General features: G+C 40.2%; 1 protein-coding gene across 1 annotated transcript in view; it reads left to right on the top strand.

Annotated features, from left to right (window-relative positions):
• Positions 1–8,674: 8,674 nt before the first annotated feature.
• NR1H4 (nuclear receptor subfamily 1 group H member 4) overlaps positions 8,675–24,470 on the top strand; it is a 105,359-nt gene continuing 89,563 nt past the window's right edge. The window contains exons 1-2 of the mRNA XM_075856702.1: positions 8,675–8,770; positions 18,450–18,592. Coding sequence (XP_075712817.1) covers positions 18,508–18,592 — 85 coding nt within the window. The 5' untranslated portion in view covers positions 8,675–8,770; positions 18,450–18,507. The remainder of the gene's footprint in view (positions 8,771–18,449; positions 18,593–24,470) is intronic.

Below are 24,470 nucleotides of genomic sequence, written 5' to 3'. Positions count from 1 at the left end.
TCATTATATTGATACTGTTGTTTTGCAACAACAAAGTCTCTGATGCTGCACTGTGAGACCATGAGCAGAATATAGGCTGCCATTTCAGCAGCAGCAGCGGCAGCAGTAGCAGCAGCAGGCACATCCTGTCATATTATCACCAATTTATGTTGGTAGGCTGATATGAACTCTCTGCGTCTTCCCTGATCCATCATATGATTTTTCCAACACATAGAAAGTGATTTTGATAAAAGAAATATATCAGAGAATTGACGTTCATGAAGTTACCCAGTATAAAAGTGCATATTCACGTAAGAATGTCATAGTTTGCTGCTAAGAGCCTCAGAAAGTCTCAAGCTTTATCTGCAAAGAGTTGCCAGTTTTGATAAGATTGCATGAAATCTGCAATAAAATATCGAGATATGCAGAAAGTGAGAATGCTGGGTCTAATGTTAAACATGTTTTTATCTCAACTGATTAGATGTGGCTTTACAGAAATTCTACATCATTTGTTGATACTTTTAAGATGGCCATAAATGTGAAAAATTCTTTAACAGATCCAGCCAATGTCATCGGAGTCAAATTCATGTTTGTGTGAACAGTGATCAGATTGGATTTCGCCCTTTCCAAACCTATTGTTTTCCACTAGAAAAAAAGGTGCTAGATGTATCTACAGCCATGTACTTTCTTTTAAAGCAAGACAGTTCAGCCCTGCTCAGTGGCGGATTAAGAAGACCATGGGCCCTGGGCTGTTACCCAAACTTGGGCCCCCCTTCTCCACCGCCACCCTGCCGCACCATAACTATTGCTAACACTACCTTTTTGGACAAGCATTAACAAATCGGTGCTACGATTCCCTTTTTACAGGGCTGTGTCCCTACATACTGACAGTATCACACTGTGCAGGGACACATCCTCCTGACAAGGGGATTGGTAACACCAATTTTTCTATCAGTCATGGACTGCACAAAGACGTTACGTGGAATACAAGGATTTCCTATAATAAACATGTCAGAAGAGGGGACAGATTCTCTACAAATCCAGTGACTCACAGGTGACGACGTCTCAGATGCTAGTAGTTTTTTTTTCCTCTTTCCTTCTCCATCCGGTCAAGAGCTCATGACGACTTCTCCTGGCCATGACCCATTTCTGCAGCCCTTAAATATTATATCACCATGCACTGCTCCTCTGAATATAATTGTGTCACACACTGTAAAGTAAAGCACCACATACACAGTGCCCTCTGTAGATAGCGCCAACCCCCCATGTAGACAGCACCACACACACACCCCCTGTAGATAGCGCCACACACCCCCCTAGGCCTCGTTCCCATGACAAACTGGGTTGCTCCACTACGGCATCCATGCGTAGGCCAGTGTGATACTGGAGCTCAATACAGAGTTTCCCAACCTTTTTGGACTCGAGGCACCCCTACTAAAAATTGTTTTGAGCAAGACAGAAAACGGCTAATAAGCACTACGCTCTTAGGGTATGTTTATACAGAGTTTTTTGTTAGGCAGTAATAATCTGCCTCAAAATTCCTTCAGGAATTCAGCGTTATTTGAATTTTTTAGTGCGTTTTTGTAAGCCGTTGAATCTAATGCAAAAGACGCAAGCAAAAAAGCACTGCAAACGAGTGCCGCAGGTATTTTCTGCCTCCTATTAATTTCAATTGGAGGTCAGAGGTAGAAACCACTTGAAGACCATCAGCCCCCCACTTACAGTAAAATGACCATCAGCCCCCACTTACAGTAAAATGACCATCAGCCCGCCACTCACAGTAAAATGACCATCAGCCCCCATTCACAGTAGAATGACCATCAGCCCACCGCTCACAGTAAAATGACCATCAGCCCCCCACTCACAGATTCCCCCTGTAGGTAGTGGCACACAGCCCCCTGTAGATAGTGCCACACAGCCCTCTGTAGGTAGTGCCACACAGCCCTCTGTAGGTAGTGCCACACAGCCCCTTGTAGGTAGTGCCACACAGCCCCCTTGTAGGTAGTGCCACACAGCCCCCTTGTAGGTAGTGCCACACAGCCCCCTTGTAGGTAGTGCCACACAGCCCCCTTGTAGGTAGTGCCACACAGCCCCCTTGTAGGTAGTGTCACACAGCCCCCTTGTAGGTAGTGCCACACAGCCCCCTGTAGCTAGTACCACACAGCCCCCTGTAGGTAGTGCCACACAGCCCCCTTGTAGGTAGTGCTGGACACCCCCTTCTAGGTAGTGCCACACAGCCCCCTTGTAGGTAGCGTCACACACCCCCTCGTAGGTAGTGCCACAGAGCCCCCTTGTAGATAGCACCCCCCCTTCCTGTAGATAGCACCACTGTAGCTCCCCGAAGAAGCAGAATCCCCATGTGGCCAGGGATTCTGCTCCTGGGTGGAGCGCTTGATGTCTCTGTCCATATATGGACAGTGACATCAGGGGTAACCCCTGAAGAGGAATCCCCGTCCAAATCCCCCGACGTCTCTGTCCAAACACCGGTGAAAAAGAAGTGTATGTCACTTCTTGAGTCGTTTTTGGAGCCGTTTTTCATTGACTCCATGGAAAAACAGCTCCAAAAATGGCCGTAAAAAACGCTGCAAAAAACGTGAGTTGCTTAAAAAACGGCTGAAAATCACACTTGAAAACAGCTCCGTATATTCAGACGTTTTTTATTAAGCGTGTGAACATACCCTTACAGTCATGTGCATGTCATGTAGTTGCTTTGCAAATTTCTTTCTCATGTGCATCCAAACTGCTAGAGGAGTCTAGATATATATATGTAAAAACTAAGGATAGGTAAAGAAAAATAAAATAAGTGAAAAATAAGGATTTTTTCAAAACTAGAGTTTATAAAATTATTAAAAGATCTAGAGAAAAATGGACTTCTAACAACTCTACACGACCTTCAAGACCATGAAAACGGTCATTGTCAGATAAAACAGTACCACTTATCTTTGAGAGAAAGGAGAAAATCAATCCCCACTCTTGCTACAAATGTGAAAAACAGGTGTTTATGTCCATCTTGATTAGTCTACATCTTTAGGCCTTATTCACACGAACGTGTCCGTTTTGCGCGGGCAAAAACTGATGCGTTTTGCGCGCGCAAAAGTTCCGTGTGGCATCAGTATGTGGTGCGTGATTTCCGTGCATATGGCAGCGTGATGACACTCTGTTTTTATGTTTACAAACATAAAAGCAGGAGGTGCTTTTCTTGTTTCATTAATTTATTTTACTACTGTAGCGTGAATCACGCGCGGCACACGGAAGTGCTTCCTTGTGCCGTGCGGGATGCGTGAAAAACGGCCAAGTGTAGGACATGTCGTAAGTTTTAAGCAGCGCACATACGCTGCGTGAAAATCACGGACTGTCTGAACGGCCCCATTCACTAACATAGGTCCGTGCGTAATATACGTTCATGTGAATAAGGTCTTAGGCCGGGTTCTCATGGTTCGGATACACTGCGTAAAAATCACACATTGTATCTGACCTGGAACCCGCAGTACATTCCGTCCGAAAATCCAAACCACAATGTGGTGCGGTTTTTCAGCCAGAATTTCCGTTGCAAAATGCATCGTTGGCAAAATAAATTACCCCCTCCATCTTTTCTGCGCATATTCCGGCTTCCGGACTGCAGGAAGAAGGAGAGAGTTCAGGGTAAGTATGATTTTTTTTTTTTCCTGAGTTGCGATGTTTGCTGTGGAATTGCTGCGACTCTGCCGCAAAAGTCACAACACTTGGCTTTCTGTTGCAGGTTTTGCATCCCCATTGAATTAAAAGAAAAACCTGCAACAGAAAATGAACACAACGCAGAATAAATTGACATGCTGCGGATATAAATTATGCACCGCATAATTAACATTTATGCTGCAGTTTTTTTTTCTGCAGCTTGGGCATAAGATTATCTTAATCTCATCCACTTTGCTGCTACTGTAAATGCTGTGGAATTTCCGCACAGAATTCTGTTGCGGAAATTCCCCATAGTTTTTGCTACGTGGCAACCTGGCCTAAGGCTGGGTTCACATGTCACGTTTATGTTGCGTTTTGAACTGTTGGGGAGAAAAACACAACTAAAAAAGCATGCGTTCTTTAATTACCCACGCGTTTTGTAAAGTGTTTTAGTTGTAAGTCTATGACTAGTAAATTTAAAACCAGATAACTGCTGAAACACCTTGTAAAACTCATAAGTAATTAAAAAACATATGTGTTTTTTGGATGCGTTTTTCTCCCCAACAGTTAAAAAACACAACATGCTAACCCAGCCTAAGGCCTTTTATTCACACGGCAGTATTTTGGTCAGTATTGTGCATCAGTATTTGTAAGTCAAAACCAGGAGTCCAAAATACGGAGGTACAATTTTTCCATTATACTTTTTCTGTTTATGTTTCATTCCTGGTCTTGGCTTCCAAATACTGATGCAAAATACTGACCCAAATACTTTAGTGTGAAAGTGGCCGGATAAGTTCACGCGAGTCAAATTCCACAATAAATTCTGGCCATAAATTCGCACCAAATCGTGTCTGATTTGGTGCTGTTTTTTGGACAGATTTGCTGCTGCAAATAAGAAGAGGAAAGCAGAGGCCATAAAAAAAACAAAAACTAAACTCACCTCCCCTGGTGCTGCTATAGCAAAGTGTACCTGCTCCCCCAGTTGGTCTGTGTTGAGCCGGCCTCCCAGGATGAAGTCTCATCCCATGTGACGCTGCAGCGTGTCATTGGTTAATTTCTGCACATAAGTTTTCCGCAGATTGTTAAATCTCATCTACTTTGTTGCTAGTGTAATACGCTGCATACTGCATACTCTGCCCGCAAATCCAGGCAGAATATCTGCAGTAATTACGCTATGTGTGAACATAGCCTAAGCCTACGTTCACACGAAGTGGATTTGCTACAGATTTTCTGTCTGGATTTGCGGTCGGAAAATCTGCAGCACTATATAGCTGGATAGTGGATGAGATTTAAAAAATCTCATTCACATGCTGCAGAAATTTTCCTCACAGAAATTGACCTGCATCGTGTCAATTTCTGCTGTGGAAAGTGCATGGATTTGTTATGTATTATCCCTACTGAATTCAATGGGGAAGAAAAGATCTGCAAGGAAATCTACAGCAATATCCGCAAGTCTAGATAATTTAAACGAAGTCTAAAATAAGTGTAAAATAGAAATGCACTATACTCCTCTTGAATGGCACGTCACCGCTGGAGGCCGGGATACAGAGACCAAGAGAAGAGTTGCCATGGAAACACTAGGGAAGGTGAGTATAGTGGTTTGTTTGGTTTTTTTAGACACTCACAGCCTGGATATACACAGCAAAATCTGCACGATTTGGTACAGTTTTACTACCGCGGATTTCTCTGTGGCGAAGTGTCTAAACAACAAACCGGTATGTATGAAAAAAACGAGCCCTAAACCTTTGGACGTAAAAGAAGTTTGAATATATATTGCCTAAGCAACGATTGTTTGAACCATGTCTACAACCATCATTCAATCATGGTGAGGGATCATTGCAAGTTTGGGGATCTGGATTTTATCTGATTTGACACGGATCTCACTCTTTGCATTGCAGAGGGTAAAATCTCAGTTGAAAATCCACGACGTGTGAAATCAGTCTTGTGTGCCCACTTTTATGCCAAGCAAACTTGAATTCATGTCTCTTTATACTACGAAGAAAAAGAAAGGGAGGAAACCTCCAGCTCACCAGTTCTGCGTCCTGCACTCAAACCTCGCCTGGATCTCCGGGACGGCCCACGGCAAACAGCATAGAAAATAAGAACACATCCAGGACTCTAACCTTCTAATGGGTGAACAAATCTTTTGTACACATCTGGCAATTGTTATGCCTTTGTTTTCTGTCAATTGACATGGAAAAATATTTAATACAGTTTTCTACATTTTGACACTTTTGTCTGAATTCGTGCTTATTTTCTATACGCAACGTGAGAAAAACCATGCCGATGTCGAGGCTCTTGGCAAATCAGTATTGTTGTAATATTTCTCTGTGATTTCAGGTATTCCCTAACTCTTCAAAGCCTGATTAAAAACATGTAGTGACAAGGTGGCAGCAGTAGCTCACTATAGGTTGAGGTGTTGATTGTACTTAGTGCCCTCTGATTTATAGATTTTCTTTACATGTCTGTCTTTGAGTGTGTATTTGATAAGTTTTGTCCCATGCACCATTAGTACCCAAATTTGAAAGTTTGCTTTTAAAAAAAAGTGTAAACCACTTAATTATTAAAATCTATTTGCAATCTATTTGGGTAAGGTAACTTATTATTTATTATTATGACCACCTCCTATTTTCGACGTCGGCAGCGCGTAGCTCATGAAGGGAGTGATATGTCGTGGGCTGGCTTGGTGGTTATATAAGCTGTGCGATAATAGGCTGTCTGAACACATATCACTCGTTGTTGCCATGGGTAAAAGGGGCGATTTATCAGAGTTGCAAAAAGCGATGATTATTGGTTTTCGGGCCAAGGGTTGCTGTATGTGGGAGGCACTCTAAACCGATTTGGCTATGAATCCATCGTTGGAGATCACATCCAACCATACATGCTGTTTGTCTTCCCTGGGGCAGATGAAATCTTCCAGCAAGACAATGCGACATGTCACACGGCTAGAAATGTCTGATGGTGGTTGGAAGGGCATGACCAAGACTTCCAAGTACTTCCCTGGCCCTCTAATTCGCCAGACTTGAACTGAATTGAGCATCTGTGGGACCACCTCCATCATCTTGTCAACTCTATGGATCCTTGCCCACGCACCCTCCAGCAAATGTGGGATGCACTGCAGTCAGCATGGCTCCAGATACCTGAGACAACCTACCAGCACCCTATTGAGTCACTCCCAGCTCATCTAGCTGCTGCCGGTGCAGCACAAGACTGTTACTCTGAATATTAGCTGGTGGTCATAATAATGTGACTCGATCATGTATATCACACGCTGGATAAAGCACAAATAAAAACTATTTGGATAAAGTAAGAAAAGGAGTAGATGAAAGCTTATCATAAGAAGGAATTTGTCATGATTAGAACACAACTTTTCATGTTAATGCACCCATTTCTTATAATTGAAGAAGAGTTCAGTATACAGATTTAGAGGGAGATTAACTAAGCTAAATGCACCAGAATTCTGGCTCAATTTGTACCAAAATAAAATAGAGGAAATGTCGTACGCCAGATTTATTATGTGTTTTAGAGACGTTTTTCTGTTTTTAAAAAGGTCTAGAAAAAGGGCATGGCTTAGTGAAAATGGGCGTGGTTTAAATGTGCTAAAATTGCCACAATATGTTAGCAAACCTGGGGTGGCTTAAGGAAAAGAAAAGTGTCTAACATGTGTAGCAGTGTGGCTACTAAAGGGCAGGATTTGGGCCCAGAATGTTATATTCAAAAGGAAAGTTACAAGAAAAAGTGTCCTTTTTCCTTATTTATTATCTAAGAAACCTGGAAAAAGGTCTGGGTTGCTGGAGTGGAAGAGAATAGTAAAAGTTCCACTCCATCTTCAGTACAGTCCAGGGTTTGGGCAGCCTTAGGAGTCTCTTTAGCTGCCAGCTGTGAAGGCTCCTTTAAGAAAGTCTGAAGAAGACGGCATTGCCAGCCTGTGGGAGTCAAAAGTTCTGGTAAGAACACGTGTTTGTTGTGAGGTGCTGGGCAGAAGGCCTTTCACCCTTATAGCTAGGGAAGCTGTATGTTTAGTTAGAGGCCGAGCTGTTTTGTAAAAACGCTTTTCATGTATGAAGATAATAAAGCTGGTTGCAGCCAATTTCAAATCGAATCCACTGTGTTGGAGTGAAAATTCTTAAGTGTGCCAACCATTTTACCCTGGAGATGGTGATCCTATGAGCAAACTAACCCCAAGTTGTCACATATTGTCACGTTGGGTACGTGGACCCACTGCGCAGTACCACCTTAACGATGTGGCAGCTGGCCAACAGGACACAGGTCACAGTCTATAGTTCGTACAGGTGTACCTGTGGTAGCACAGACAGTAACAAGACAGGCTCGGCTAGGACTAGGCAGCAGGCAGGCACCAAGCATGGTGTAGCAGAACAGGCGTGGTACTCAGCGCAGCACGACTCCAACTCAATACGGCACTTGGACCAGGATAGCATAGGGTACAGGTTACAGGTAGCAGGAACGGGAAACACTGGGAACTGGAAAACACTTAGAGGATCATTTGCAAAGACAGACTAGGGTAAAGACAACAAAGCTCAGGCAATGCAGGGAGGGGTAGAGCCCTTCTTATAGTCCAGGGTGATCTGGGAGCAATCAGCTTAATCTCACACATGTGTGCGCTCTGGCTCCTTAAGGCTGGACTGAGCTTGCGAGCGCACCCTAGTGGTGGCTGCGGAATAGGACGGCCGCATGTGCAGACATCTCTGGAGAGAAGGGCGTTGACAGGATGGCAGGAGTTCGTGGTCAGCGACCACTGACGTTACACATATGTTTAGCAAGAAGCACCAAATTTATCATACATCATGCACCACTGTGATAAATTTGGCGCATCTTCTGCCTGTTTGGTCTAGTTTTAACCTAAATTTAAGGCCGTAATAATAAATCTGCCCCTTAGTCTTTTCTTTCTTCACATTGGCTTCTAGCCCTGTACCATATTCTTTCGCAGAATTCCAAATCTGTTTATACAAGTAGTCACCAGTTAATGAATAATCCATGTTTCTGCTGGACACAAACAGTTGTGGGAGGCTGTCAGAGAGAGAGTCTCATTTCTACACGTAGATTTCTGAACTACAGAGGCAAAAAAGTATTTATGACGGCAACCAAGTTATATTCTTGTGTTAAAAAGGCAATTCAGGTAAGTAAAGTTGTCTATTTGGATTAACAGCTTCTTGATGTAGTTTATATATATATATATATATATATATATATATATATATATATATATATATATATATATATATAATAATACTGTATGTTTCTTAAAGTATTACTTATCATTAAAGTGACAAAAAGGAAATCACTATCGTTATATTCTTAATATCTATTTTATTTATTTTTATATATATATATATATATATATATGTATATATATATATATATATATATATATATATATATATATACATATATATTTTTTTGTGAAATCGCAGAAACTATATAACCTAACCTAACAGTAACCCATCTTTAACCCATTTTTTTCAGATGTTCCTGTTTTTTATATGCCAGCTTAATTGATATTTATTGGGTTTGCTTTTATATGCACATTACATTGCCTAATTTAAAGGCAACATGACACATTAACCCTGAGTATATAACATTTTCTTTTAAAAATTATATTTTATTTTACATTTTTAAGTTACTTTTGATGATTATTTAGTAGCATACTGTTTGCATTAAGAAGTATTTCTGTATTTCATTGAAATCCATGAAAAGATAATGTTATTGGCTATTATTATAGCGCCATTACTACTATTAATGGTATATTATTTACCATCACCATGCTGGTGGCACTCAATGAAACACTAGGTACTTGGTATTACTAGTACTAGTGACATATAACTGAACTTTAATAAACTAAATTCTGTGCGGTTCAACCTTGTTTTCTTATGGATCCAATAATATAAACTTGAGTCCAATACAATTGATCAACAGGGACATGCAGCTAGGACAACTTACCTGATGCTTTTGGTTTGCCCAGTTATGATATGGCAATCAAGCAGTTAATCTTGTTGTATGGATCAAGCCTACAGACAAAGACTTTGCTTCTGCTATACTGTGCCGCTGTGTAGGTTAAAGGGTTTTCCCAGAATTGACAGCTGTCACCTATCCACAGACTAGGTAATAATTGTCTGATCACTGGGGCCCCCACTGATTGTGAGATCAGGGGTCCCGAACCTCCAGTTGCTCTTCACTACACCCCTTGCAGTGAGCAGGAGCTAGAATGGAGCGGTGATCAAGCATGCGCCCGCCTCTCCATTCAATCTCTTTGGGACTGACGGGAACAGCCAAGAGCTGTATAGTGTCTTGAATAAACAGAGATCCCTAATTTAATCTAGATACATAAAATGCAATTTACAGTTTTTGGATCCACTACAGTTTGAGATTATTGTTTTCCTGCCTGTTTTTTTTATCATATGAATTTTTGGGGGAATTAGTTCAGTTTAGTTTAGTAAGTTGAACGTGGAGTTGCTGCACTGTGTTCGTGTGTGTGTGTGTATATGACAATGTGTAGAATGCTGACCTTGAACTATACCTTAGAATTCTATGCTAGCAATCTACATATATTCTAGGACTTGGTTATGTGAGAAGATTCCTAGCTCAAACAATAAATAGGGAATCCCAATCCTATACCCCCCTAATAAACAAAAACAACATTATCTATGAGCTATTATAACTATAAATAAACTATATATTAACTATCATTGCAGTTGGTTAGAGTGGTCTTGCTTCAGTCTGATTTTTGGCCTTACACATAAGACAACTATCTTTCCTGAGTCTCCAATAAATATATACATTGTTTTCCAATGGGGGCATAAGAGGAAAACAGTAATATCTGGTGCCACTTTTCTACCAGGCAAACAAAGAACCGGACTGGTAAAATCCAACCTGTCTGAGCTTTATTGCCCTGATGGGAGATATTGGGTGACAGAAACGTTAGATTGTTGAAATGATGGGGAATTTACTGACAAAAGTCTAATGTGTATGACCTGCCTTCATTTGATTTTAACCTAACACTGCAAGTGTTCTCATATCAAATAGCTAAATAAGAAGAAATCCCATAATACATGTCAGACAGAGCTTGTCAACATACAGACAGATGAGAAAAGGTCCAACTAAAATTGCTTTATGTGAGTTTTACTAGTGCTATAACATTAATGCATTACTGTGTCCAGAAGACTTTCACCTTCAATATTCGACATAAGAAAAGATAATACTGTTTGGCATTCCCTGTAATTTTTCCCTAAAACTGCTCTCTGGGGAGAATGCATGTAAGGGTATGTGCACACATAGTGTTTTCAGGCGTATTTCGGGGAGTTTACGCCTCAAAAAAAGCCTGAAAAAAAGGAAGCAGAACGCTTACAAACATCTGCCCATTGATTTCAATGGGAAATACGGTGTTCTGTTCCGTATTTCAAAACTGGCACGTAAAAAGGCGCCCGCGAAAAAGAAGTGCATGTCACTTCTTGGGACGTTTTTGGAGCTGTTTTTCATTGACTCTATAGAAAACAGCTCCAAAAACGGCCGTAAATAACGCTGCAAAAATCACGAGTGGCTTAAAAAACGGCTGAAAATCGGGAGCTGTTTTCCTGTGTAAACATACCATAATAGAAAAATAATGATGGCTGTTTCATATTCTACATGTGGTCAGACTGGATAATAAACATGCAGGAGAGGATATGTGCATATTATGACATAGTTTCTATGTATCATATTCTTTTTTTTCCCATGCAACGTTGTTCTCTAAGACCTCGGCCATCCAAATTTCACATGCAAGTTCTTGTGTAGTCAATTGATTTTTCTTGTCAACATTTTCCTCCCACACATTTTCAATATATTTTCTTGCCAAGATAAGAAACATTGAGGGAGATTTGGCCATTTGCAGTATTATTCTGGTGAAAAATTTTGGGGTCTGCCTTTTTTGTGCAAACATATGTGATTTTCATTTTATTTCATTTTGACACCACTCTTGCTACTTAAAAAAAAGTGGGTGGGGCTTATCAGAATGGAATGGGGCCCCCTGGGGCCTGAAAAAAGTTCTAGAATTTACTACAGAAATTGGCATTGTTTCTTTATATTTCTCTATGGTTTATTTTCCGTTTCATTAAGAAGATTTCAAGATTTCTTACCTCTTAATAGACGACGCAGTAAAACTATATTTTTTAAACCAATTCATCATAACCACCTTGTGAGGATTATGTTAATAATTCCATATGAATAGGTTACAGCTAAGGCTAAGTTCACACTAACATTAGTATACATTTACCTCTCTTCCGTCAGAGGAATAGAGGATCGAAACATTAAATGGAAAGCAATAGTTCCATTCGAATTACCATCAATTTCAATGGTATTTCTTTTGTTTTTAGTTGCTTTCCGTTTGTCTCTATTCGCTAGGTTTCTGTTTTTTTGAACGGAAACAAAAGTGCAGTCTGCAGAACTTTTGTTTCTGTTCACAAAAACGCAAACCTAGCGAACGGAGACAAATGGAAAGCAGCTGAAACAAAAGAATTGCCATTGAAATAGATGGTAATTCTAATGGAACCGTTGCTTTCTATTTAATGTTTCGATCCTCTCTTCCTCTGACGGAAGAGAGGTAAATGTATACTAACGCTAGTGTGAACTTAGCTTTAAATAGACCAAAGAAATGTTGCTCTATTGAATCACGAGACGTTATAGCAATTTCACACAAGCATTTGTGCTGCTAGTAATTGCTAGATGTTTAAACTGTTATGCAGGATACCAAACACATTATAATCCCCATATATAGGGGGCTTGTTAATAAAATTCCTAGTATCTAGATGGTTAATATATAAAATCCCTTATGTCTAGTGGGCTAATGCAAATAAACTCCCTGAGGTTTAATCAGTTAACCTGACTAATCATGAGTAGTACCGGTACCAGCTTCTGGGGAATAATAATTGCAGGTTTGACAGCAACTTGTTTCTTGTGATTTGCATTAACTTTTTTAAGGAACCACTGTACTAAAACTAGTCAGATACCTTCCCCAGGCTCTTGGTCTAGGCACCAAATGAACCACCTGAGTGTGCCAATACCACTGGGTAATTCATGTTGGACATCGTAAGGGTGGGGTACGGCCCTTTGAATTGTTACATACTGGCCTTGTTATGTCTTAACTTTTGTGTAGATTGAGCGTCTTCTGTGGTCCCCATTTCCCCGTTGTCTTTATGTGGGCTGTCTACGTCTGTATCTTCCCCATATCTGTTTGGTCCAGGCTCTCCTTCCCTCCCACTTATGTCTAATAGGACATGGTACTGGTAGCTAGGGGAATGGAGAGCAGGAAGGTGAGGCTGGGGTGAGGGCAGGGACTGCTAACAGTTAAGAGAAGAAGAGACTGTATGCCCTGAAACTGGAAGGCTGGAGGTGGTTTGTGCCCAGAGTCGGGCTGAACCAAGAGAGAGAGACTGGCTGACTAGAGGCCCACTGAGATGCCTAATCCTCCGGCCATAAAGAGTAAATGGATTGTTGGAGCATAATGGGAACCAGTGACTAGTCCTACCTACAAGTGCAAGTAACCGGTTTAAGATCAAGAGTAGTGCGTCTCCTCCTTCCAAGAGTGGATGTATAGAAATAAGTTGTTCTGCAGACATCAAGCGTTTATCACCATTATTGCAAACTGTTTAGAGCAGTCATTTTAAAGAAACGGCACCCCCTTTTTAAAAAGGACTTGGACCACTATGTGTTTGTGCCACCCTATGGCTTGTGGACCGTGCTCCTGGTTGCATTTAATACTTTAGAAATTTACTTTAATAAATCTGTTGAAACTGCATTACTCTGTGATTATTAACCCGTTGCAGTCACACCAATTTTTTGTTTTTCACTCCCCGCCTCCCGTTAATAGAGCAGTGTGAAGGCTTATTTTTTGCGGTATTTATTGTACCTTGTAATGTACTGGGAAACTGAAAAAAATGTCTTTGTGGGGTGAAAACTTTTTGGGATTAGTTCTTACGAGTTAAATAATGTTATATTGTAATATTTCGGACTTTTACGAACGTGGCGATAACAATTCTGTTTATTTGTTATTTTTTTACATTACTTTAGAGGAAAAATGGAAAAGAAGGATTTTTTGAACAGTACTGAATAATGTATTTAACAATTCTTTACACTTTTTATTAGTCCCCCCTAGGGGATTTGAATGTATTGCAGTGTATTGTAAATTGTACAGGCTCCTGTTAAACTCTGACTTAACAGGAGAAGAAGGAAGGCAGACCTGGGGGCCTTCATTAAGCCATCGGGCCAACATGACAACTATCGGCACCCTGTGATTGCGTCGCAATGGGCTGTCGGAGGGGGCCGCCTCCCTCTTTCTCACAGCTTTGATGCTGTTGTTTCTATTGACCGCAGCATCTAAGTGGTTAAACGGCCAAGCACGGAACGATCTCTATTCCTGGCCGTTATTGCAAGGTGTCAGCTGGGCAGGTCGGCACCCACCTACGATTCACAAGGCTGTGCGGCTGACATTGTATTTGGACTTCTATCTATCTATCTATCTATCTATCTATCTATCTATCTATCTATCTATCTATCTATCTATCTATCTATCTATCTATCTATCTATCTATCTATCTATCTATCTATCTATCTATCTATCTATCTATCTATCTGTCTGCCCATCTGTCTAATAAATATACATCTAAGATAAATTACAGACATAATAGTTTTTTGTTTTTTTATACCGGTCACGGTTACTTCAAATATTAGGGGCCCAGGAACTCAGATTTGTCCCTGATGTATACAGCACATTGTATTACTGAAGATTTCAGAGTACTGAAGATGAAACGACAAAGTATTTTCACATTCAGCAGCTGGGAATAGTGGGAATTTGTGTTGACATCACATTAACATTACTGCCAACTTCCTATGTGGGAAAGGCCAAGTTGTCATACTGATACTGTCACAAATATGAATAGATCCAGAGTTGTATGAATCTTGTAAACAGAGATAAGAAAATCTTTATCAATTCTATTATCAATATACTCTATCAATTACCCTGCTTCACTGAAAATCTCACACCTGGCGATGTAGGTGGTTGTTCTCATATACTCTGATAACTTACTATGTGGGTAATGTTCTATAATAGTGATTCTCGGGTGGACAAAATATTTTTATTATATTGAAATATCTCGGCATATAAATCCATTCTATAACTGCATTACATACATTTTCCATGACAATTTTGACCAGACATCTTTGTCATTAGACATCATGGAGGCCTGAAATCAGATGACCATCCTCATAAACTGATTGCTAATATATTTGGAGTATTCTGGCCCCATTAAACCTTTTCTTATTAACAAGATTCCCAATTTATAGTTTTGAGGATCTGCTGTTCTCCCATTTCTTTCCATCTAATGTCAGTTAGGGCTTGCTGTAACAGTTGGGATCAGAGAAGCCTCCAATTCTGATTGTTTAATCCTTTGATTGGCACAGTCTATAGGGTCTCCATTATAATCGGGTCACCAGGCTTTTGGGTAACGTTATCAGATTCTGAGGAACACAATACAGTTAGCCTTAGGACCTAGAAAGGATCCCAGGACTGTAAGTACTTACACATAGCTTGTTGTTAGGGCACACTAGATGTTAGCACTGCTCGGCTGTTTCCGTTACTCACACAGAATAGACTGAAGAGAGAGTGGTGCATGTGTGGCCACCTCTCCACTTAGTCCCTGCCTTGAATCGGCGTCCAGCAGGTGAACCCCTTTCTCCATATAGCTGTAGGTCCCAGAGCTGAGAGTCACATCTATGGATATGCCATAAATGTCTTAGATGGGAATAACCTTGTCTTAGATAGGAATAGCGCAATGCAAGTTGGAAAACGATAAAATGTCACAGATAATCTGGTCCCGCTAATGGGGTGGTCTTCTCATAAAGGAGGGATATGGGATAAGCCTTAAACTATGATTAAGATATGCCATCACTTTTTGATTGGTAGGGTCTGACCACTGGAAGCCCATTTGATTTAGAGAAAAAGGGGGAAGAGCCCTTTAGCAGTTTCTTTACAAAGTGTGGGTGCTATCCACCTGCTATGCAGGGAACTGCCACACAGTTCAAGTGAATAGGTCTGTATGGCATTTCCCTGCACAATGGGTGGACAGCAGGAGTGCAGTGCAGGGAAAAACTGAAAGAGCCATAGGGACTAGAATTGCGGTACTTTCAATCTGTGGATCAGTGGGGGTTCCTGCAGTCGGACTGCCCCAGATCAGGAATGATGACATATGCTAGTGATATACCAACACTTTCTAATGGTGGGAAAACCTTCACTTGATGCTTTGCTCTGGTATGACATATGAAAAAAAATAGATGCTTAGACCAAACTAGGGGCATGTGGACATCCCACTGTGACTTTCACCAAACCATAACCAACCTCCATCTGTCGTTTTATCATTAACAACCGACTACACACTTTCTGTAAAATGAATTTTTACACAAAATAAAGCAATTTAATGACTTGGAAGAACTTTTCTTCATGACTCATTAAAATGCTAAATTCTGTGTTCTCCCAGCTTATTATAGGAATAATGATGTTAAAGAATGTTTTAATTGCAAGACTTGATTTGGGTTTTGAAGTTTAAGTAAAAATAAACATTTGATAATAATAGTTGTAAATGTTATCAAGTTTCCTGCAGGATTTACAATAACAACCAGATAAATGGTTGCATGTCATAATGTGAATCATTACTGTTACAAAAACCATATATATTTTAAGAACAGTATATCATCCGTCATTAAGACTATGTAAATATATATGGTCCCTGGTAAAGAAATTTCATGTAAGACTGGCTAAATGTAGAAAGTAGCTGTATATAAATGATAGCTTCATGGTTTTATCAATTTCACACGAATTGGTTTCCTCTAGTTACATTTTTCACACATATCTTGCTGTATATTCTTTAATATGATGCTCTTTATATCTGCTTTAGAGGGAAGTGTGTGCATAGCTGTTTTCAGTTCAACCATAAAAGCAAAACTCCAACTTAACTTTCTTGTAGCATATATTAGTAAATGCTATAACTAGGAATCCAATGTTAGGACAGTGATAACATCCCGTAGCAGTGCAAGATCCAAAACTACTGATCTGTGTGCCCCTCCGTTCCATTTTCCTTTCTGTGAAAAGGCTAGTCTTATTCCTGGTAGTTTGTAATCAAAATCCCATATACACACTACCAGTACAATTTTATTATCAAATTGCTATTTAAAGGGGTTGTCCAGTTTAGAAAACCTACTTATACCCTACTAGGGAATTTGGTGTTAATAGGGGGGGGGGGGTCCCCTGTTCAGGATCCTCATGTCTAGGCTACAGTGGAAAGAGGTTACAAAGAGTGTATCTTGCTCTGAAGGACATGTCCTGTATCAGACAGTGTAATGCTTAATTTACCCTTTGGTGGCGCTGCAGAGAAATCGAACACTTACTGACAAATTTCCCAACAGATTATTGCTGAGGTCCTAGCTGGGGGACATATTTGTGATCAGCTTATTGTCAAGAGACCCTTCTAACCAGTAGGGATTGTCCAACCCCTTTATATAGTCATACTGTCGGAAGGCAGAACAGCTTTTCATACCACAGGCGAACGAACGATCAGTGGCTTGAAAAACTGTTCCCCAGGAGCATCATTTTCATCCGTATGATTCGTTCTGCTGAACCAGGAGTGTTATTGCTGCTCAGGGACAGATCTCACAAGAGCCATAAACTATGCAGCAATGCCTATTATAAATGTAACTACGAGCAGCGTTTACAATTACCTTTCGTGTTGTCATTAGCAATTATTCTTATGGCGGCATGATCGATGAAGATCAACAATAGTTTTACCATTTATCATAATCTTTTCGATAAACACTGGCTAGTTATTTTTACGATCGCTCAGAAATTAGTAAATCGGAACTATATGCGGCAGGTGTAAAAGGCCCTTAAAACATCACTGGTGATCTACTGTTGAAGAAAATACGCAAGGAATAATAATGGGCTTTCAAAGTAGCAGTCTATTGGTTTCACCGCTACTATTGGTAAGCTTGCCATACATCATATGATTTGCCCTGCAACCGATGAGCTTCCCAATATTTTTCACTATATAGATGCTGTTTGTATCTAGTTTATCAGTGCAGAACCATTGTCAATGTTTGTGATCAAAGGTCACACAGATATGCTCCATCAAAGCATGCCGTGACCTTAACAGGGAACATTTCAGTTTGGTGCTCTATGTGAAAATAAATTGCAAAAATGTAGTCCAGAAATATAGGGCCTCATGCATATAAACTAGTGCAGTCAAAAACTTTGGCTGTGGCTCATATATGAGATAATTTCTTTGATTTTCTGGAATGTACTGGAAAACACAAAAATCTGATATAATATTGGTTGCTATGGCAACTGTGCCACATTTTGTGCACTAATCTTTATACATGGGGCCAATAGATCCTTTAGTTATTGTTGCTGTATACTGATGTTTAGTGGAGTTTACGATAAAATGTTAAACTCTACTAAATTTCTATTGCTTTTATTTCCTAATCTGCACTAGAAAAAAATGAACGCTGGCGTGTAAGGTAGAATGTCAGTTTAAAAAAAATATAAAAAAATTACATTTTGTTCCAAAATCGCCATAAATGCCAGTTCAAAATGGAGCAGGTGATATATAATATCAACCAGGGCTATTTCCATTTTTCAAAGCACTAACTTAATTTCACCTGAAATTAGACAGTTATACTTAAAAAACAACAGTGGTATTTAATGGACTAATGAAAGAAAGAGATAACATATGAACATCAGATGTTTTTATCACCTTTAACCTTCCGCTTTATGTGTTTAGGACTGTCTGAAATCTATCTGAAGAGAAGAAAAAAACCCAGACAATTTAAAAAATCTGGATGGAATCTGAAATTGATATTGCGGGGTACTGCCATCATCCAGTGGACACAGGAATTTCTCTTTTAGACAGCCAGCAATTTGTTGGTAAGTAGAAATCGATAATAATAGAAGTATTTTTCTTAATGTAAGGGACCCTTGATTTCTAATGTGTTGAATATAATGGTTGGTTTTCGTTTGCTCTACTATCGCAGTTAGAACAGGCAGCATTACTTCGGTAACACTATGATTGTACAAGAGCCTCAGTGATGAGACAAAACATCAATGTTTTAAGTGGACCGCTCATTGCTTGCAACGAAATACAATTCTGCGGTGTAGATAAACAAACCAAAAATAATGCCATCTGATTTCACCACTATAACATAAGCTGTAGGGTTCTGCCATGGTCCATCTGCATTTCACTTGCACATCGAAGCTCCGAGCCACCAGCTATGAAGGGAACTGCTGGGTAGCCAGGAGCATCACTGTGCAGGGAAAAGCTGTGAAGGGGCCTTCTTACTCCCCTTCATTCTGATGATAGTGTGGGTCCTTGAGATCGGACCTTCGGGACCCACAATCCTAGAAATATGTTATCAGTTTGTTGGGAAAACACCTTTAATCTCTATCTTTATTGCTGGTGGAACTGTTGCAAAGATATGTTAAGTATTTTGCACCAAAATAGTCTGGTCATCAAAGATCTTGTTACACTACCAAATTTCATCAAAATATTCCAGAGCATCATTGAACATTTTTGAATGGTGGAAATAAATGTTTTCCTTCTATAAGAAATAAAGAACAAGTACATGGCAACTCTACCAGCTCCCCTATGACTTTGTTGGTTTAAGGTATTGATACCTGTATATTAAAGAGGTTTTCCAGGACGATAAAACAAACAAACTTTCTATAATATTTGATTGGTTGGGGTCCATCCTCCAAGACCCCCACCGATCAGCACAATAAAAGAGCCACAGCGCTCCTAGAAGAGCTATGTCCTACTTCGTTGTTTACCTAGGTACACACTCATCTGTACTGCAGCTTGTCATATTAAATTGAGTGGGATAAGCTGCAGGATCCAGCACAGCACTCATACAGATGTATGTAGGGGGACCTGGTGCTCGCTGGCTTGCCACAGTCCCTTCATTGGGCTGAACGGTGGGGGTCCCAGAGGTCGGCACCCCACAGTTCAATGTTATAGTCCTAGAGAAGCTCTTTAACCCCTTCCCGACATTTGACGTATCCATACGCCAAAGTCGGGTAGGAGAAGTATAGAACGGGCTCACAGAGTGAACCCGCTCCAAAAGATGTGACCGCAGCATTTAAATCGTTAGAAAGAGGGGGGCGACCCCCTCTAACAGCTCGTCGCGCCCCTCTATGCAATCGCGGGGTGGCGATGGTTGCTATGGCTGCCTGGGGGCCTAATGAAGGCCCCCAGGTCTGCCATCTTTGTTCTCCTATTAATTATTGTGCTTAATAGAAGCCTGTCAGAATCACGATATACTGCAATACATTAGTATTGCAGTATATAGTGCAAGCGATCTAACGATCGCTGGTTGAAGTCCCCTAGGGGGACTAATAAAAAAAGTAAAAATTATTAAAATAAAGGTTTTTTTATGTAAAAAAAAAAATTTACAAATTAAAAGTTCAAAAAACCACCCTTTTCCCATTTTCCCCCTAGAGCATAGTAAAAAAATAAATAAATAAACATAATTGGTATCGCCGCGTCCGTAAAAGTCTGAACTATTACAATATATCATTATTTAACCCGCATGGTGAACGCCGTAAAACAAATTGTAAACGCCAGAATCTCTATTTATTGGTCACCTCATATCCAATAAAAAATGAAATAAAAAGTGATCAAAACGTCGCATGTACCCCAAAATGGTATCATTAACAACTACAGCTTATCCTACAAAAAATAAGCTCTCGTACCACTTAATCGACGGAAAAATAAAAAAGTATTGGCTCTCGGAATTTGGCGACACAAAAGAAATAAACATTTTTACACTTAGGTTTTTACTTGTAAAAATCGTAAAATATAGAAAAAACTATATATATTTGGTATCGCCGTAGTCGTATTGACCTGCAGAATAAAGTTAACATGTTGTTTTAATTGCACAGTGAATTCCGTAAAAACTAAGGGCAAAAAACCATGGAGGAATCGCTGTTTTTTTCATTTTCTACCCCACAAATAATTTTTTCCCCATTTCCTAGTACATTATGTGGCACAATAAATGATGCTATGAAAAACTACAACTCGTCCCGCAAAAATCAAGCCCTCATAGTACTATATCTACAGAAAAATAAAAAAGTTATGGCTTTTGGAAAGTAGGAAGGAAAAAAGGCAATGAAATCAGATTATATATAACCAGGGTTGCCAACCTCTATTTTTTACTATAATTTTTTTGGTGGACAAATTAGCCAAAATCACGGACAGCCAGAAAAAAAACAAAAATGAATAATAAAAACTACAAGTGACAGACGACTTAAGCTTAGGCATTAATATGAACACATTAGAAGAATTTACTGTAAGCTGTAAAATAAACACCAGCTTCAAAACAATCATGGATACATCCAGTGCTTGTTACAAACGCTGACCAAAAGTTCCCTACCATACCAAACTGGCTGTAAATTAACGGATGTTTGGCAAGCTATCATATCATATGAAATATAAAAAAGAATTAAAAAAAAAAAAAAAAGCAATGTGCGTGACCCATGTACTGGCTGCATATAAAACAAGTTTTATATAGTGATGATTTTTTTTATAGTTTATAGATGACTTCTATTCAAGTTACTTTTTACCAATATACTTATGCCAATGTTTAATTACTAAATGCAAGTATCAAAAACACATTACAAATAACAAAGTATTGCAACACAAGCAAGCAACAGGAAATGACACTGGAAAATGTCACAAACTCAAATATGTGCAGGCCATTATAAAACAGTTCTTCATTTACAAAAGACCAATGAGTCATGATGCTGAATCTCCTGCAAAGTCCTTATAATTTAATATTACTGCTACTGACAGAGTGACTGACACTTTTTTTTGTACATAATGACAGTTTCTATCTACATGTGCACAGAAAGTCATACATAGAGAAGCCACCAGGCACAAGTGAGAGAGTTCATGTGTGATTGATTGTTACTGTTATCTTACTTATCTGAAGAAATGTTTCTGTCTCCCATACTGTAAGCTTTGGGAGTAAAAACTTGGCTTCATACACATGGCACCTGCCTAATATTGTGTATGTCCCCCTCTTGCTGCCAAAACTGCTCTGACACGTGAAGGCATAGACTCAACAGAACTCTGAAGATGTCCTGTGTTATGTGGCACCAAGACCATAGAATTAGACCCTTTAAGTCCTGTGAGTTGCGAGGAACGGCCTCCATGGATCGAACTTGTTTCTCCAGCACATCCCACAGATGCTCAGATCTCAATCAAAATTGAGATCTGGGGAATTTAGAGGCCAAGTCAACACCGTGAACTCTTTGTCATGTTCCTCAAACTATTCCTGAACAATTTTTGCAGTGTGGCATGGCGCATTATTCTGCTGAAAGAGACCACTGTGATTAGGGAATACTGTTGCCATGAAGGGGTGTACATGGTCTGCAACAATGTTTAGGTAGTTGGTAGGTGTAAAAGTAACATTCACGTCAACGCCTAGACACAAGGTTTACCGGCAAAACAATGCCCAGACCATCACACTGCCTCTGCCGTCTTGTTTTCTTCCCATAATGCATCCTGAGGCCATTTTCTCCCCAGTCAAGTTACTTTCTCCCACAATCCATGGTCTAGTTCTGATGCTCACGTGACCATTGTAGGCGCTTTCAGTGGTGGATAAGTGTCAGCATGGGTACTCTGACCTGTCTGACACCTAGCCATCATTAACTTTTCAGCAATTTGTTCTGCAATAGCTCTTCTGTGGGATTAGATCACATAGGCTAGCCTTCGCTTCACGTGGATCAATGAGCCAGTTGTTGTTCCTGGAACAACTTCTGGGAGGTACAAACCACTGCATACAGGGAACACCCAAAAAGATGTGCCATTTTAGAGATTATTTAACCCAGGCGTCTAGCCATCACAATTTGGATGCGTCCACTTCATAATATTAGCACTTAGGGTATGTTCACACAGTGTTTTCGGCCATTTTTCAGGCTGTAAACGCTCGAAAAATGGCCTAAAAATCGGAAGCAGAACGCCTCCAAACATCTGCCCATTGAAATCAATGGAAAAAACGGCGTTCTGTTGCGATGGGCCGTTTTTTTATGCGGCCGTTTTGAAAAATGGCCGCGTAAAAAAACGGCCGTGAAAAAGAAGTGCAGGACACTTCTTGGGACGTTTTTGGAGCTGTTTTTCATAGACTCTATTGAAAAAAAGCTCCAAAAACGGCCGTAAAAAACACATCGAAAATCGCGAGTGGTTTCAAAAACGTCTGAAAATCAGGAGCTGTTTTCCCTTGTGTGAACATACCCTTACCAGGAAGCTGCAACCTGTCTGTGTGTTTCTTTTTCACTCTGCTCTTGCTTCCCCTCCCCTCGTCATAGACTTGTATGGGCAACATGTCTGTGTCTGACTCACTCTGCTCCTGCTCCTTCTTCTGACCCATAGACTTGTATAGGCAGGCAGTAAAGAGACATCCCCCACTTTCTGCAGTCCATATATTCTGCTCTGTTACTAGGGATGGAGTTTGCTTGACAACAGGGGGTGGATATCAGATATCAGGAAGAGAGACACCTAGTGGCAGTAACTTCATAAAGAATTTGCATTGATTAAAAACGAAATTTTAGCAGTAAGTAAATGACAAAATTGATCTACACTACCGTTCAAAAGTTTAGGGTCACTTAGAAATTTCCATATTTTTGAAAGAAAAGCACAGTTTTTTTCAATGTAGATAACATTAAATTAATCAGAAATACACTCTATACATTGTTAATGTGCTAAATGACTATTCTAGCTGCAAACGTCTGGTTTTAATGCAATATCTACATAGGTGTATAGCGGCCCATTTCCAGCAACCATCACTCCAGTGTTCTAATGGTACATTGTGTTTGCTAACTGTGTTAGAAGGCTTATGGATGATTAGAAAACACTTGAAAACCCTTGTGCAATTATGTTAGCACCGCTGTAAACTGTTTTGCTGTTTAGAGGAGCTATAAAACTGACCTTCCTTTGAACTAGTTGAGAATCTGGAGCATTACATTTGTGGGTTCGATTAAACTCTCAAAATGGCTAGAAAAAGAGAGCTTTCATGTGAAGCTCGACAGTCTATTCTTGTTCTTAGAAATGAAGGCTATTCCATGCGAGAAATTGCCAAGAAACTGAAGATTTCCTACAACAGTGTTGTACTACTCCCTTCAGAGGACAGCCCAAACAGGCTCTAACCAGAGTAGAAAGAGAAGTGGGAGGCCCCGCTGCACAACTGAGTAACAAGACAAGTACATTAGAGTCTCTAGTTTGAGAAATAGACGCCTCACAGGTCCTCAACTGGCAGCTTCATTAAATAGTACCCGCAAAACGCCAGTGTCAACGTCTACAGTGAAGAGGCGACTCTGGGATGCTGGCCTTCAGGGCAGAGTGGCAAAGAAAAAGCCATATCTGAGACTGGCTAATAAAAGGAAAAGATTAATATGGGCAAAAGCACACAGACATTGGACAGAGGAAGATTGGAAAAAACTGTTATGGACAGACGAATCGAAGTTTGAGGTGTTTGGATCACACAGAAGAACATTTGTGAGACGCAGAACAACTGAAAAGATGCTGGAAGAGTGCCTGACGCCATCTGTCAAGCATGGTGGAGGTTATGTGATGGTCTGGGGTTGCTTTGGTGCTGGTAAAGTGGGATATTTGTACAAGGTAAAAGGGATTTTGAATAAGGAAGGCTATCACTCCATTTTGCAACGCCATGCCATACCCTGTGGACAGCGCTTGATTGGAGCCAATTTCATCCTACAACAGGACAATGACCCAAAGCACACCACCAAATTC

The sequence above is a fragment of the Rhinoderma darwinii genome, chromosome 3 (assembly GCF_050947455.1).
Source record: "Rhinoderma darwinii isolate aRhiDar2 chromosome 3, aRhiDar2.hap1, whole genome shotgun sequence".
NCBI lineage: Eukaryota > Metazoa > Chordata > Amphibia > Anura > Rhinodermatidae > Rhinoderma > Rhinoderma darwinii.
This window is presented reverse-complemented; position numbering and strand designations above follow the sequence as displayed.